Consider the following 16,867-nt stretch of genomic DNA (forward strand, 5'->3'; position numbering starts at 1 on the left):
AATGCCAGCATTCTTAAAAACCAAAACATAACAGAGTGGATACAGAAAAAGAAGAGACAGTACTGAGTACATTACATAAAACAAATATAAATACAATTTAATGAAACTTTATGTCAGATAATATAAACATACATATACACACTTAAATATACTGGGCCACAGTGTATACTTCATTACTGTGGGCTTCTCTGAAATATATCTCTATTTCTCCTACTAGAAATTTGGAGAGCAGAGATGCATTTTACATGACTTTGTATTCCTCATAGTGTCTTGCAATAAAAAAACTAATCTGACATGAAACTCAAGCATTAGGTGTTCAATATATTAGTGTTCATCAGAAAGTAGAAAAGAGTGATTTTCAAAACCCTGACTAAATGGACAAGATTTCAGTCTGGCCTGGGATCAAATACAAAGAGTCATATCCTTCTCCCTAGCCTTCCATACCTTTCCCTAATTAAAGTAACATGAATAAGCACCTTGGAAATACAATTTACTCAACGGCTATTTTTTAAAAAATACATATTGTTAAGATTCCCACTTACTTCCTCAAAATAAAACTGGCAAATGGTATACATGGGTTTCCGCTCCTTGAAACGATTAGTTTCTCACGTGACCTAGTCTCTGTCCATACCAAACACTAACACTTGAAGCTTTCTAACAAACATATTAGGATAGACACAAAAAATTGTCATTCACTTGAATGTTTGATTCTGCATAGGCAAAAAGCCTGGAGATTCACAAAATTTTTCCTACTTTTTTATTTACCGAGAGCAAGGTACCATACTATTAAAAGAACTTGAATGATTTAATTTTCTGAAAATTTTATTGCTTTCATACAGCAAACATCACACCAAATAAGCAACTCAAATCCTCAATACATTCTGTCACTAGTTCTGATTAAAGATTAACATAAAATCTATTCTAAGTCAAGCCTGGAGATAACCTTTTTCAAGATACTAGGAAACTAAAGAAACTAAAAGATACATATATCATGTTTCAGTATTTAAATTTTCAATAATCACAGTCTCAGGCTTAGGAAGAGATCGCAAAACTTTTTTTTTTTTTTAATTTATTTGACAGAGATAGACACAGCGAGAGAGGGAACACAAGCAGGGGGAGTGGGAGAGGGAGAAGCAGGCTCCCAGCAGAGGAGCCTGATGTGGGGATCGATCCCAGAACCCAGAACGCTGGGATCACGCCCTGAGCCGAAGGCAGACGCTTAACGACTGAGCCACCCAGGCGCCCCAAGATCACAAAACTTTCTTTCCTAGCCTCTCCTCTCACTGGGAAGATATTTACACAAGGAATAAAAGCATATGTATTTGAGCTTTTATGAATGTTTATGAATATGTCCAAAACAATTAAATAATTCTATCACCTTTCTTTCTACAGTATGATCAATATCAATCTTCCCTAGGTATGCAAAGTAATCTGAAAAAATAAAGATCATGGCAAACAGCTAAAGTCCTATAAATAATGTAGGATAGGAAAGATAAGAAATTGAGACACATTTTCTAAGTCAGAATTTGACCTCTTTTTTTTTTTAGGTTTTTCAAAAAACACATGATTTTTTACTCCTCTTTAGTAAAATAATGTGGATTAAGGATACAATTTGTTGTCAGACACATTACTACCAAAAATATAAAATACAAGTGATAAATACCTCGGGATGTAACAAAAAAGAGAGCTTCAATATAAAACCACCGTAATGAAATAAATACAGTTGACCCCGAACAACATGGGTTTGAACTGTGCAGGTCTACTCATACACAATTTCTTTGGATAAACACAGTACAGTAATATAAATGTACTTTCCCTTATGATTTTCTTAACATTTTCTAGCTTACTTTATTGTAAGAATACAGTATATTATACATATACAAAATATATATTAACTGTTTATCTTACGGGCAAGGCATGTGGTCAACAGTAGGTTAACGACAGTTTACGTTTGGGGGAGTCAAAGTTATATGTGAATTTTTGACTGTGCAGGGGGTCAGCACGTCTAACTGCTGTGTTGTTCATGGGTCAACTGTAATATCAGATGTACAAGGAAATAAGTAATATGTATCTGAGAGGCTTAGAGGAAAGCATTCAAGTGAAAGGAGCACATGCTGTTAGGCAGAAAAGGCAGGGAACCCCAGCTGAATCTGAGTTAGGACATGGTAGTAAAGGACAATGGTGGATGGACAGGAGAGCAGACAGAGCCTGGTGGAAGCTGAGCACCTGTTTCTGTTCACACCAGCTCCCTAAGGGGAATGAAGCATGAGAGACTATGGACTCTGAGAAACAAACTGAGGGCTTCAGAGGGGAGGGGCGTGGGTGAATGGGATAGACTGGTGATGGGTAGTAAGGAGGGCACGTATTGCATGGTGCACTGGGTGTTATACGCAACTAATGAATCATAGAACTTTACATCAGAAACCAGGGATGTACTGTATGGTGACTAACATAATATAATAAAAAAACATTAAAAAAAAAAAAAAAGAAGCCATAATCAGGTCAGGACCAACTCTTCTTCCCAGGGAGGCAGGGACCTACTAGAAAAGAAACCATGAGATAAGTTCCCTTCTGATTCTAACTCACACACATGACTCTCTAGGGAGCAGAACCTCCTGAAGAACCCAGGTTAGAAGAGGGACTAGCACTACTGCTGAAGTGTTTAAGTGGGTGGGGCCAGTCCTCTGCTCCTACCCACACCCTGAGACAGTTACAGAAGACTCTGAACACAGTTCAAAATCCATGGTTCTGTGATTAAGTTTGCTGACCACTTGTTGCTACCTCTATCAAATTTTTAAAATATTTTATTTATCTGAGAGAGAAAGAGAGAGAGCACAAGCAAGGGGGGGCAGCAGGCAGAGGGAGAAGCAGGCCCCCTGCTCAGCAAGGAGCCCGATGCAGGGCTCCATCCCAGGATCCCTCGATCATGACCTGAGCTGAAGGCAGATGCTTAACAGACTCAGCCACCCAGACGCCCCCTCTATTAAACTTCTAATTACCTTACATCTTGTACTATTCTATGTATGTGTACATATTTATGTTACGTTACTTCCTGCTGAAAGCCCACTGCACTTAAAGTGGAGATTCCTTCTCCTGGCTCACAATGTCTGGCCCCCATCTCTGACTTCACATCCTATCACTCTCCACCTTGTCCTCTATGCTCCAGCCACACCAGCCTTCCAGGTTTCCAAATGCACCAAGTTTGTTCTTGTTCTGGGGCTTTTGTGCAGGCTCACGTTAGAATGCTCTAAGTCCTCATGAGTCCATAGCTGCTCTTTCTTGTCATTAAGAGTTCATCCTAAATGTCCCCCGCCCTCAGAGAGCACTTTCCCAAATTCGCCATCTGAAATACCCACTCAGTCACAATGTGTTACTTTACTTCAATTCTCTGCATACCAATTACCACCACTTGATATATGTTGTTTATGTACTCATTTATTTGATTTTCTGTGTCAAGCTATTAGATGTAAACTCCATAAAAGAACAGGTATTTTATCTGTTTTGTTCATGGCAGTCAGAATAAGTCCATTTTATACATCAAAACAAAACAAAAACACTACAAATATCTTCATATTATTAATCTCATATGGTGCAAGTTAGTACACTTCTAGCACCTACAACACTGCTTGGCATGAAGCAGACACTCAACAAAATTAGTGGAATAAAATGAACATCATAGAAATCTGTGTACATGTTTCTCTCCATGAGGGCAGGCCAGTTCTCTCTGCACTAATCTGTGGTACATTTTAACATTAATAAAATGATGAAATAGAGCAAATAAATGATACAAAGAGAATTATAAATCACCCCAAAAAAATTAAATTCTAAATTAGCATACTCAAAATTTGTTAAATTTCCACATTTTTATATAAATGACAGTCCTTTTAGTTTAAAAATGGAAACTTTATAAAAAATGCCAATTTGTCTAAAATTTGTAATTAAAAATCCATACTCAACAAAAACAAACCCCAGCAATTACCCTTCTCAGATTTTATTCATTTACAGTCACTGAGGATCTATGGGTCACACACTAAGCCAGAACAGTATTACTTCCATAGAATAATGATCACTATATAAGCTGATTTTAAATACTATGTGAAAAAACAAAGTGAGAAAATTATTTGCATACTGTGTTACCTGTTTCAACATGGAGGGGAGGAAGAACATTCACACTGTGAGGTGGCAAAATGTAAAGCAGCTGATTGGTGAAATAGGCGGCCATGAAACGAGCCATGGACTGGATAACCCTCACTGCAGCCTCCGGACGAGCATTTCTAGTCATTCCAAACTCACAGTGGGACTTCTCAGGAACTAAAGAATACAGCAAATGACCAAAGGAGATTCTGATCAAACTATCAAAAAGTAGTAATATTTAAAGTTCCCAACATTATACAAGAAGAAAATTATAATTACGAGTCTTTTCTGAGATGAGCACCCACGACCTGTATGACCTAACTTATAATAGTATCTATGCTTCTTGAGGATAACAGAACAAAAATAATTAGCTCACAATCATGAGCACATGCACTTAGGAACTACTATGACTTCAAGTTACCAGTTTTATTTTAAAACACGGAAGGATAGCTCTCTCACTCTCTCCGACAAATAAATAAAATCTTTAAAAAAATTAAAAAATAAGAATAAAACATGGAAGGATACATACAAAACAATCCAGCATGATGGACTTGCAAGCTTAGATTTCATCATTTTCCCTTTTTCCTTCCCTTTCCAATTTTTTTTCTTTGATGAAAGGAGGCAGAGTTTACTACAAAAATAATCTGAAAAGCACTAGAACAGCAATTCTTTTTTTTTTTTTTTAAGATTTTATTTATTTATTTGAGAGAGAAAGTGAGTGAGAGAGAGAGCACAAGCACGGAGGGGGTAGAGGGAGAGGGAGAAGCAGACACCCCTGCTGAGCTGGGAGCCAATGCTCCATGCTCAAGCCCAGGACGCTGGGATCATGACCTAAGCCAAAGGCAGCCACTTAACCAACTGAGCCACCCAAGCGCCCCTACAACAGTGATTCTTAATGCTGTTTTCTGTACCATTAGATACCATTAGATCTGGGGATTAGGATACACTCCCATTAGTAAGAGTGGCTCACTATTATAAGATTCTTTGGGGAGGGAGGGACAAAAGGAAAATGTGGGGTGGAGGGAGAGAGTGGGTGGGGGAGTGGGAGTTACATCAGCATTTCCGTGGTGATTCTGATACATAAATTAGCAGGAGCAAACGTGTCATCCCTATTTGAGAATCAAAACTCAGTAATATAAACTGCCATTCAGAAATCCGAAAATAGTTAAGCTAGTAGATATAGATAAATACTAAGTTAACATTAATTTTTATGAAATTTATGATCCTGAGGCACCTGGGTGGCTCAGTTGGTTAAGCATCCGACTCTTGATTTCAGCTCACGTCACCATCTCAGCGTTGTGAGATCAAGCCCCAAGTGGGCTTGCTCAGGGTATGGAGCCTGGCTGGGATTCTCTCTCTCCTCTCCTCCCCTCTCTCTCTCTCTCCCTCTCTAATTAATTAATTAAAAAATAAAATTTATGGCCCCAACAATAGCAAAATATTTTTCTTTCCCAGAAGTCACTTGATATATATATTCACAAGAATATTAAGTTCCATATTCATATGAACCACTTCTATCTTGTCACTGTATACCTCAGCACATTGCACTCCTCCTCTCACAGAACAGGCACTCAAGATTATTGCTAATAAGCTTCTTTTAATAAAAGGACTCTTGAGAAAATCTTATTAGCCTTCAAGCAGTATTCTTCATTTGGCCATTTAAAGTCTAGAAAAACCATACTATTTCTTCACATTAAACTTAAAAATACATGGGTACAAATCATTTTCTCCTTCATTAAACTTATTGTAGGAATTATACAAAGGCAAGATTTCTAGTACTTTTAATCATACAAAACTCATTACTGGAATCTCAGAAATAAGCTCCTTAAATGGGGAGCAACCTAATTCTAAAAGATGGTCAGAGTAAAAGTGTATCAATTCAGAAGTAAAAAAAATTGAAACAGTAATTCTGTATGTGGCACCCTAATGATGTTAATAATGGCAACCTTATGCAATAAAAATTAAATTATGACTATATACAAAGATTTAATAACGTAAGTATGCAGGAAAGAGATAACAGAACAGGCCTACTACTCGAAACACTTGCATATAATGTTGGCCCTTGGATGGCATCTGGGAACTTGGATTTGGGGAAGATTTCTACCACCTTAACTGATGAGAATGGCTTATGAGACCCGTTTGTACAAACAATGTGGTTTATGCTGAACACCTGTTTTTCTTCTGAGAGTGTAGAATTTTGGTATGGGCTAAGCAGAGGGGGTCTACACAACTAGCCAGCCACTAATTAAAAACCCTGGGCACTCAATCTCTAAATGAGCTTCCTTGGGGCACCTGGGTGGCTCAGTCAGTTAAGCGTCTGCCTTCGGCTCAAGTCATGAACCCTAGGATCCTGGGATCGTGCCCTGCATGGGGCTCCCTGATCATTCTTTCTCTCATCTCTCAAAGGAATAAATAATATCTTCAAAAAAAATGAGCTTCCTTGGTAAACAATATTCACATGTGTTGACACAACCTATTGCTAGAGGAATTAAATGTGTCCTGTGTGACTCCACTAGGAAAGGAGTCTTAGAAAATTATGCCTGGTTTCCTCTGGACTTCATCCCATGCACCTGTTCCTTTTGCTAATTTTGCTTTGTATCCCTTCATTGTAATAGATCATAGCCTTGAATACAATTATATACTGAGTCCTGTGAATCACTGAACATGGGGAGTAGTCTTTGGGACCTCCAATCTGGTAGGGATACACTTAACACATTCTAAACAATAGTCATTAAAAATTAAAACAAATATATTAATACAGGTTCAGCTTATTTTAAAAGTTACATCACGTAGTGACACCACTGAGAAACGATGAAGAATATCCAATCAGTTAAAAAGTCACATATAAAAATTTTTCACTCATACACAGCTAGCAAAGCTTTTTGGAGGGTAATCTGATACCAGTCTTAAAACCATGGATTCTCCTTTATCCAATAACCTCATCTGTAGAAATTTATCCTAAAGAAATTATTAGTAACGACCACAAAAATTTATGTACACTGCAGCACTATTTAAAATAGTAAATAGGTGGCAACAACTAAAATGTGCAAAAATGGGGGAAAGGCTTAATAGGTTTTCAAAAAAGAATATTATTTACATTGGAAAATATTCATCAAAATATTAAATTTTAAAAGATTACAAAAGAGAATACACAGCTCTAATATACATATATAAATGTGTACATACAAAAAAGCGACAGAATTATAAGTGATTTTTTTTCTTTATACTTTTTCATATTTTTCAAAATTATCTAAAACAAACATATTACTTCCATAATGAACACAAAAATTTTAAAAGACAAAAATCACAAAAAGTAAGAAATCTATAAACAGTGGCTGAAACAATAAAAACCTAAGTTGTCATGGACTCCAGCTAGAAAGTTCTGATACACTGGACATTTCAGACACATTCATATGCATAGCATATATCAAATGGTCTACTACCTTATAAACATTATAGGTATATTATGTGTTCATATATATCTTTCACTCTGGTTATTGCTTAATTTAAATATACCTCTTTTAACAAGGGCAATCCAGATACTCTGCAGCCTTTTAAATCAATTTTTAAAAAAATAGTTGAAATACCTCAGAAAGTGATTTTCATCACTTTACTAAACCACTTTAAGCAATAAAGAAAATATAGAGTAAGGAAAAATACTTGGATACCTGATATTATGTCTAGCAAATATGGCTGTGAGAAAACAATTCTGTCAATTGAGCAGGTAATTATTACTAAGCCCTGAGGATCCAAAGTTTTAAAAAGACAAAAACAAAACAAAACAAAAAAAAAACAAAAAACCCATGAGGCTTGCTATTGAGAAGCGGACAGGTCAAAATTCACTATAACATAATTTAGAGCAACCAACTTTTATGTATAAGCAATTTCATACCTAAATTTATGAACACAAATTAATGAGATTAAACATACTGATTGTTGAAATTTACATACCTGAACAATCCTCATTTTCTTTTACAGGTAGGCGAGAACACCTCAATATTTCTCTTACTAGCTGATCACACAATCCTTGAGCATCATTTAAATTATAGCTATAGAGGTAGCAGTATAAAAGAGAAAGATAATAGCGTATCTGAAGAAAACATGTTCTTCTTCCTCCTTAAACAAGAAAGAATTAAGCTTACATTAAAAACCTGTTAGAAAGGTAATGTTCCTTTTCTTTTTTTTTTTTTAAGTAATCTCTACACTGAATGTGGGGCCAAACTCACAACTCCAAAATCAAGAGTTAGATGCTCTTCCGACTGAGCCAGCCAGGCACCCCAGCAAGGTAATGTTCTTGATCTGGGTGCAAGGTAAACAGGAATGTTCAGTTTATGAAAGCTGTACACTCAGATTAGGTGAATTTTTCTGTATTTGTTTTATACTTCAAAAATAGGGTTTTTTTCTTAAAACAGGTCGGCAATACTTCGTTCTTTTTCATTTTAAGTTCTGAATGATTTATTATCTTTCATCAGGCCTTAGAACAACTAAGATTTTTATCCCAAGAAAGCTGCAAATCTTCATCATCTCAGCACTAAATTAACAACATTTATCTCAAGGACACATGGTATAAAACAGAAGGAAACATGGTAAAAAAGAAAATCCCACGAAACCATACATATGAGACTTCCCCCAGGAGAAGCACTATTCAATGAGATAGGAGCCCCTGACCACCGCATCTAAGAATCTGAAGGGTGTTTAGAACTGACGCCTTATCCATTCTTCCTGAGTAAAAGAATTCCAATTTTATTTGGGGTTAACAATGCACCCAGGGGCGTCTGGTTGGCTCAGTCAGTGGAACATGATACTCTTGATCTCAGGGTTGTAGGTTCAAGCACCACACTGGGTATAGATTACTTAAAAATAAAAAAATATTTAAAAAAATAAATAATGCACCCAGATCACAATTTCTCACTTAGATGTGGCCATGTGAAAAAATGACTGAGTTCTGGACCAAGAGATAACACTATGTAGAATTTCCAGAAAAGCTGCTCAAAGGGAGGTAACTCAGCTAGGAGGTGCACCCTTTCTTGCCCTTCCTGCTTCCCTCCTTCCTGCTGACTAGAATATGGATGTGATGGCTGGAGTTCCAGTACCCAATTTAGCTCATGTAATGGCCTTAAGATTGGAAGCAATGCACAAAGGATGACTAAGTAGAAAAACTAAAGGACATAGGTCCTTAATTAGACCACAGAAACACCAAATCAGCCCCAGATGTCAACTTCTGGTCTCCTTTTGTAAGAAAAAGAAATTTCTTTCTTGTTGAAACCACTATTACTTTCAGTCTTCATTATCAGAAGCCATTCCTAGTGGATACAGTTGGAAATGAAATTAAATGTAAAGGTCCATAATGGAATTCATTATGAAAACCTTTCTCCATCAGAACATCTCATCTCCTTGAATGCCACACTTCTTCATCCAGTTGGACAATCCCCAAACGTGAGAACTACATTAGACTTCCCTCTCCAGATCTACTCAGCCACAAGTCCAACTGATCAAACCTATTGTCTGTCAGGTATAACCTCTGCTCTCCAGTACTCTTGACATCGCTTTGATTCCTGCTTCCATGTGAAACCCACATATCTACGCCACATTCCTACGAACGACCCTCCACATTGTACCTCCACATCATTCCAAATGGCCTATATTCATTTGAAAAGTTATCTTTCCTACATAAAGTATCTAACTGATCCCAATCTCTTTGAGATAACATCTGAACCTCTTGGCATTGCATACAGTATGTTCCTTATCATCTATTCTCTACATACCTCTCACCTTAGCTCTCACCACCCTATCCCCAATACTGCACACATTTATCATATAATTTAGTCCTATCAAACAATTTCCAGTTTACCAAATTGCCATGGTTTCTCACACCTTTTTGCTTTTATAATGCTATCTCCTGCTTTTATAATGTGTTAAACAATTACCCCTATTTTAACTGGCTAATTTATATTCAATTTTAAATGTCAACTCCTCCAGGTTTTCCGCAGACTAATGCTTACACTCCACCCTCAGATTGTACAAAGTGGTCTTCTGCGCTTCCCCAGCATCTACCAAACAACATAACGAGAAAAACACTAGTTTTTTTTTAATGTAATCTCTCCTCCACACTGTGGGTAAAGTTATTTATTTCAGTTATTCCTAGTGCCTAATACATGAGGGACACGGCAGGTCCTTGATAAATACTGGTTAAAACAGGGGAATGGGGGCGCGTGGGTGGCTCAGTCGTTAAGCGTCTGCCTTCGACTCAGGTCATGATCCCAGCATTCTGCGACTGAGCCCCGCATCGAGCCCTGCATCGGGCTCCCTGCTCAGCGGAAAGCTTGCTTCTCCCTCTCCCAGGCCCCCTGCTTGTGTTCCCTCTCTCGATGCCTCTCTGTCAAATAAATAAATAAAATCTTAAAAAAAAACAAAAACAGGGGAATGAATGAAATATGCAAAGCAGTCAGAAAAAAAAACTTAATAATTGGCCAAACCTGACCATGTAGTAGTTACAGTTCTGGCTAGCTCCAAGGTCGCTAGCTGAGAACTTCTATCATCCTAGCCACACCCTCAATACCATAGCAGCTATCACCAGTTTCTAGAACCTACATTCCTCTAGTCTCATTAAAAATTCCATGAAGCCCATACTTAACCCAACAGTCTAACTCACAGGAAATCCTTAGCTCCATGTTTCTCTAAGTTTGGGCAAATAGCCAAAAAAACAAAACATTATTTTTATTTAGAATCTAAATCTCATTTTTCCCCCATCAATCACAGCTCCCATCACTAACCAAAAAAAGGACAGAAGGAGCCTTATCTATAGATAACAGAAAAAATTCTTGGTGCTACAAATTCCAAGACTAAAAATAATTTTAAATAGGTGTTTCTGACAGTTAAGGTGCCTACCATTGTGTATTCTATTTGAGCATTAAGAAATTGTGAGCACTCAGAAACCTGGAATTATTTTTAAGCTCTACAGCATGCCAAAATACATTCCTACCAATATAATGGCGACTATTATTTTTTAACACTCTCCTACCTTTCTCTTGGGTTTCTTGTAGAGCTTTCTTCCACAGTTGAACAGATTTTTCATAGGATCCTAACAGGAAACACTCTTCACCTACAAAGTTTTTAACCAACAATCTGTCATGGTTAATGACATTACTTTATAAAAATTTACTTCATTTTAAAATTTAGTGGATATAGCTCAGCCAGAAACTATTTTGAAAAACAATCGCAACCAATTAATAAAAATCAAGGCCCAACTAACTATATTGCTTATTCACAGACTTAGAAAATGTTTATAAACTACTGACCATTGATAGATTTAAGTTCCGAGGCTTGGTTCAAGTGAATTCCAGCAGTCTGTAAGTTAGCCTGGATATGACATAACAGAGCCTTGACAGTAGATGCTTCCTGTGTCATCTTTTCAGTTAACTGTCTGTCACCTTCAGGAAGTCTTTGACTTAATTGTGTCTGATACCATAAAGTTTTTTTGTACAACACTCTCCAGAGAACAATCAATCTGCACACAAAATTAAGTGATCACCAAAACCAAATTTGACTAGGAATAAAAACAAGTACAGCCTCCTATTTAGCCTTATTATTTTTGCCTGTATTCTTCACTGATATAATAACATATATATAAACTGATCAGATTTAAATATAGCACAAAGCTCACTGATCAAAAAATGCATAATGCATTTTTTAAACCTTCATGGTTATTTTTCTATAGTGCTCACCTAAACCAAAATCATTCAGTAGTTGGGCATGTATCATGGCTGCCTAAGACTAATAAAATACATGTGTTGAATAAAATTTGGCATAAATCCTAAAATATTTTAAAATAATATAAAAATTTATTAATGCTGACTGGTAATGGATACGGGGTTTCTTTTGGGGATTATAAAAACATTCTGGAGGGGTGCCCGGGTGGCTCAGTCAGTTGGGCATCCAACTCTTAGTTTCTGTTCAGGTCATGGTCTCTGGGTCATGGGATCAAGCCCTGCGTCAGGCTCAGGGAGGAGTCTGCTTGGGATTCTTTCCCCTTTCCTCCTCCTCAGATAGAGGAATAAAATCTTAAAAAAAAAAAAAAAAAAGGGGGGGCATTCTGGAATTAGTGCTAATAGTTCTACAACCTTGTGACTATACTAAAAATCACTGAATTTTATACTTTAAAATAGTGAATTTTACAGTATGGGAATTATATCTCAATTTTTCAAAAAGGAATACATCTATAATGTTGATGGTTCCCTAATATAAAGTACTTATACCTGCGTCCTGGTTGTTGAGCAAGATTTGCTACTTGAGGATGAATCTTGAAAGATGAGTTCCAAGACCAGTTTTCCTGAGAATCACTATCTTGAAACATTTGAAAAATGGGAACCACCAATTTCTCTTGGTCTGCTGTTCTACTTCCATCAATTGATGCTGAAATAACTTCAGGTTGGAGAATGTATATGCCATTTAAATTATGAGCTACCATTTTAAGTAAATGAAAACAAGCCAAAAGCTTCTCTGAAAATAACTGACCCTGTTGTTGCTGAGTCAGCAAAAGTTTTATAGTATTTGAGGTCAGCTTTACCAAATGTCCCACATCTTGTTTGTATCTCATATCCCAATACTGGATTGATAAACACTGATGAAAAAATTGAAAGATACAAAGTACCCATGCATTTTGTCTTGTGCTCTTGCTTAAAAAAAGATCTAGTTTGGGGAAAGGACATTTTATAAATTGAAGAATGTAGAAAAAATGAGTGATACAAACTACTGTGTAATTTAACATTACATTTTTTTCCATCACATTTTTTGAAATTCCTATAGCCCATGCTGCAAGGAGATTTTTCTGGACAGAATGCAGTTCTGTAATGGTTTTATCTGTCTCTTTGATATTATCCTTTGCATGTATTGTATCAAACATAGATGCAAATTCCAATCTTCCCTCCTTGATACTACTGAACAACGGATCATTTTTTTGGTTCCAAAGTGAGAATAAGTTGTCTGGAAAGTGTTTGCCTTCATTAGTTTCTTCTGCTTCAAAATCCTAAAACATGAGTGAAAAAAATACTTAATGCCATTTAATACCTTATAAGTAAAATCACTGGTGTTCTCAAATTTCTCCCCCTTTAACAAGAGAAAAACAGTATGTGTTTCTTGGAATAAAGTCAATATGTAACTGTTCAAAGTAAATAAAACACTGCTAAGTACCTGGGAATCTGCTGTTTTTTCATTTAACTTCATTGTTTCTTCTGCCTGTAAGAATCTGGGGACAGTAGAATCAGCTAAACTTTGATTTCCTTGGTGTTTTAACAGGCTACATCTCAGGGAATCCAGTGATCGCAAGTTCAGCCCTTTGCCTTTTGGCTGTAGAAAATAAAAGATTTCCAAGAGTAAAATTTTATCTGTAATTCTATCACAAGCAGTTAAAAGTTCTATAGACAACTGTATACAATCCAAGGACATTACTGTCACTATGGTTTTAAATCTGAGAAAACTAAGAAGCCAACTTTTACCAATTATACCAAAAAGCACTATACCTTAGACAATATCATACTTTGGTATGTGTTCTCAAGCCTCTGGGTTGAATCAAGTAGAAGGGATCTCATGAGCACTGATGGAGACAGGTTATCAACAAATCGAAGGGTTGTGACCATGTATCCATCAGAAATAATGAGGTAGGGTAACCGTGAGTGTGCTTTTATAGAAAATCTCTGTCTCATAGGGTCACTATCAGAAGCTGATGAATCTACAGAATTATTTGAATCTTGAAATGTAAACTGCTGTGGTCTAGCAAACAAACACAAAATTAAAGAATTAGTAAGAGAAAAATCTTAAAGGAAACAATCCTATTATTCCAAAGAAAAGCAAAACAATTAAAAGCTACAAAATGATAAAAAAGACAGTTAAATATAGTAACATTAAATTGTATATATCTGTAAGGAAAACATAAATGATTACATAATATGTAGGTTTGTATGTTTTTTAAATACTCCCGAATGGTGCCATTTGCTGTTTTGTTTTTAATTTAGTTTTATTCAAACTATTTCAGAGAATTAAGGCAGTTCATTTTTACTATTACAGAATTAAATAGTTAACCTTCCTTCTTACCATATATTTAAATATACTTATAAGAATATAATTATGAGTTATGAATATACTTGTTATTAAGTATGAGAAAAAAGGGGCGCCTGGGTAGCTCAGTTGGTTGAGTGTCCAACTCTTGGTTTCAGCTCAGGTCATGATCTCCGGGTTGTGGGATCGAGCCCTGAGTAGGGATCCATGCTGGGCGTGGAGCATGCTTAGGATTCTCTTTCCTGCTCCCTCTGCCCTTCCCTCTCTCAAAAGAAAGGAGGAGAAAGAAAAAAAAAAACTGAGAAAGACATTTGGGAAAGATGGCAGTGAGTAAAATTTACCAGCTTAAAATTAAATTTGACTGAGTTTCCACATAAATGTACGTATTTACTGTTACATTGGTATATGTTTGATTCTGATTACTTAATATCACTCTTATTAAGTTTGGGGCTTTAAAATAAGAGAACAAATAATCAAAGATATATTATAATCTCTTCCTGGTTAGGAAACTATTCAAATACAGATTTTTTTAGCTAAATGATCAACAACAGGACACTGGTTAATTACAAAATGTACACACCACAAAGAATCTATCGAACATTAAAAAACTACTTCATGGAAAGATGTATAATATAAACTGTTAAATCAAAAAAGCAAAACAGTATAATCTCCTCCAGTCCTGTCCATGTTGCTGCAAAAGTTGTGAAATTGTTCTTCCTGATGGCTGAGTAATATTCCATTGTATATATGGACCACATCTTCTTTTTTTTTTTTTAATTATTTATTTGACAGAGAGAGACAGCCAGTGAGAGAGGGAACACAAGCGGGGGAAGTGGGAGAGGAAGAAGCAGGCTCCCAGCAGAGGAGCCTGATGCAAGACTCGATCCCAGAACAGCGGGATCATGCCCTGAGCCGAAGGCAGATGCTTAATGACTGCACCACCCAGGTGCCCCTGGACCACATCTTTTTAATCCAGTCATCTGTCGAAGGGCATCTCAGCTCCTTCCACAATTCAGCTATTCTGGACAATGCTGCTATGAACATTGGGGTGCATATGGCCCTTCTCTTCACTACGTCTGTATCTTTGGGATAAATGAAATAAGTCAAGCAGACAAAGACAATTATCATATGGTTTCACTCATTTATGGAACATATGAAATAGGAAGATCGGTAGGAGAAGGAAAGGAAGAATGAAGTGGGGGTAAACGTAAGGGGGAATGAACTGTGAGAGACTGTGGACTCTGGGAAACAAACTGAGGGCTTCAGAGGGGAGGAGGGTGGGGAACTGGGATAGGCCAGTGATGGGTATTAAGGAGGGCACATATTGCATGGTGCACTGGGTGTTATATGCAAATAATGAATCATGGAACATTGCATCAAAAACTGGGGATGTACTGTATGGTGACTAATATAACAAAAATTATAAAAAATGGGCAAAAAAAAGCGCAAAATAGTGAACAGTATATATCAAAGAACTTTTGTTTTAAAAAAGAAACTAATATTGTTATTATAAATGCCATACATGTATTTTTTAATTTGGAGGACAACACACTAAAATGTTAATAATTGTTATTTGGGAGGAACAGGATTACAAGAGTGTTTCATTTTCTATACTATTTAGTTTTATAGCATTTGATTTTTTAGTTTATTTTTTAAATAATAAATATGTATTACTTTCATAACCAGAAAAAGTAATTCATTTTAAAAGGTCCTAAATTAATTTTAAAGAAGAATATCAGGAAATTCAAGTCAATTATGAAATAGACCATAAAAAATAAAGAAAAAATACTTTCACTGCAGGAAGTGACAAATTTTTCAATTAGAATTTTCTAATACTGAAAATTAAGCATCATTTTTTTGCTAAATATAATCAAGGACACACCACTCCTAAATTTCCTTTCTGTGAGGCAATGGCAATGGATTTGTTTCAAAGGACTTTTCCAATTTTTTTGTACTGTAAATACCTATGTATATAAGTCAGGTTATAGCTAATATCAACAACAATAACAACAAATATTTACTGAGCACTTACTTTATATCAGAACTGTGCTAAGCAATTTATTACTATTTATTATTTTACTTCATTCTCTCAACCCTAAGAGATAGAGTCATCTTCATTTCACAGTAAAAGAAACAGAGGCTTAAAGTATACCTTACCCAAAATCACACAACTATTAAGTAGAGGAACCAAGATTTGAATTTTCATCTGACTCCAAAGCCAAGCTGCTACCCCAACCCACAATTAAAAATTAAAATACAGCTAAATTCTAAAGTCTTCTATCCACTTCCCACAACTTTTTCCTTTTTTCCCTTTAGGGAAAAAAACAGATAAATCCAAGTGCCAAGTTAAGTTTGAGTTACTATTTATTTAAGTGCTCTTCTTTTAAAATAATAAAAGACATATCATACTTCTTTGAACTTTTACATAAAAGAAGATAAATGTTTTATCAGTGTTATTGAATATTTAAATAACTTATACTTACATAGTCACAATGTCAAATTTTCACCAGGATTAAGCAAAAAGAAATAGAAGAAAACTATAAATAAGAAACAGATATTGAGATGACAGACTCAAAGAAAGAATAAGACAATTTGAAAGACAAAATTATTTTTAAAAAATACATAGTAAAGTAATACCAAAGAAGAAAACCTTCTGTAAACAAATTAAAAGAATTCAAAG

General features: G+C 35.9%; 1 protein-coding gene across 16 annotated transcripts in view; it reads right to left on the reverse strand.

The window, feature by feature from the left end:
* The window catches only part of CPLANE1 (ciliogenesis and planar polarity effector complex subunit 1), a 136,112-nt gene that overhangs the window by 99,734 nt on the left and 19,511 nt on the right, over nucleotides 1-16,867 (reverse strand). For all 16 annotated transcript variants that reach the window (XR_007191161.2, XM_026506834.4, XM_026506832.4 and 13 more), the window contains 7 exons: nucleotides 13,653-13,902; nucleotides 13,324-13,479; nucleotides 12,390-13,159; nucleotides 11,433-11,641; nucleotides 11,156-11,236; nucleotides 8,086-8,250; nucleotides 4,138-4,311 (listed from right to left, as the gene is read on the reverse strand). Coding sequence is in view for 15 of the 16 variants with exons in the window: in XM_026506834.4 (XP_026362619.3) it covers nucleotides 4,138-4,311; nucleotides 8,086-8,250; nucleotides 11,156-11,236; nucleotides 11,433-11,641; nucleotides 12,390-13,159; nucleotides 13,324-13,479; nucleotides 13,653-13,902 (1,805 nt within the window). In the remaining variant the exon portion in view is untranslated. The remainder of the gene's footprint in view (nucleotides 1-4,137; nucleotides 4,312-8,085; nucleotides 8,251-11,155; nucleotides 11,237-11,432; nucleotides 11,642-12,389; nucleotides 13,160-13,323; nucleotides 13,480-13,652; nucleotides 13,903-16,867) is intronic.

This window comes from Ursus arctos, unplaced genomic scaffold (assembly GCF_023065955.2).
Source record: "Ursus arctos isolate Adak ecotype North America unplaced genomic scaffold, UrsArc2.0 scaffold_15, whole genome shotgun sequence".
NCBI classification, from domain to species: domain Eukaryota; kingdom Metazoa; phylum Chordata; class Mammalia; order Carnivora; family Ursidae; genus Ursus; species Ursus arctos.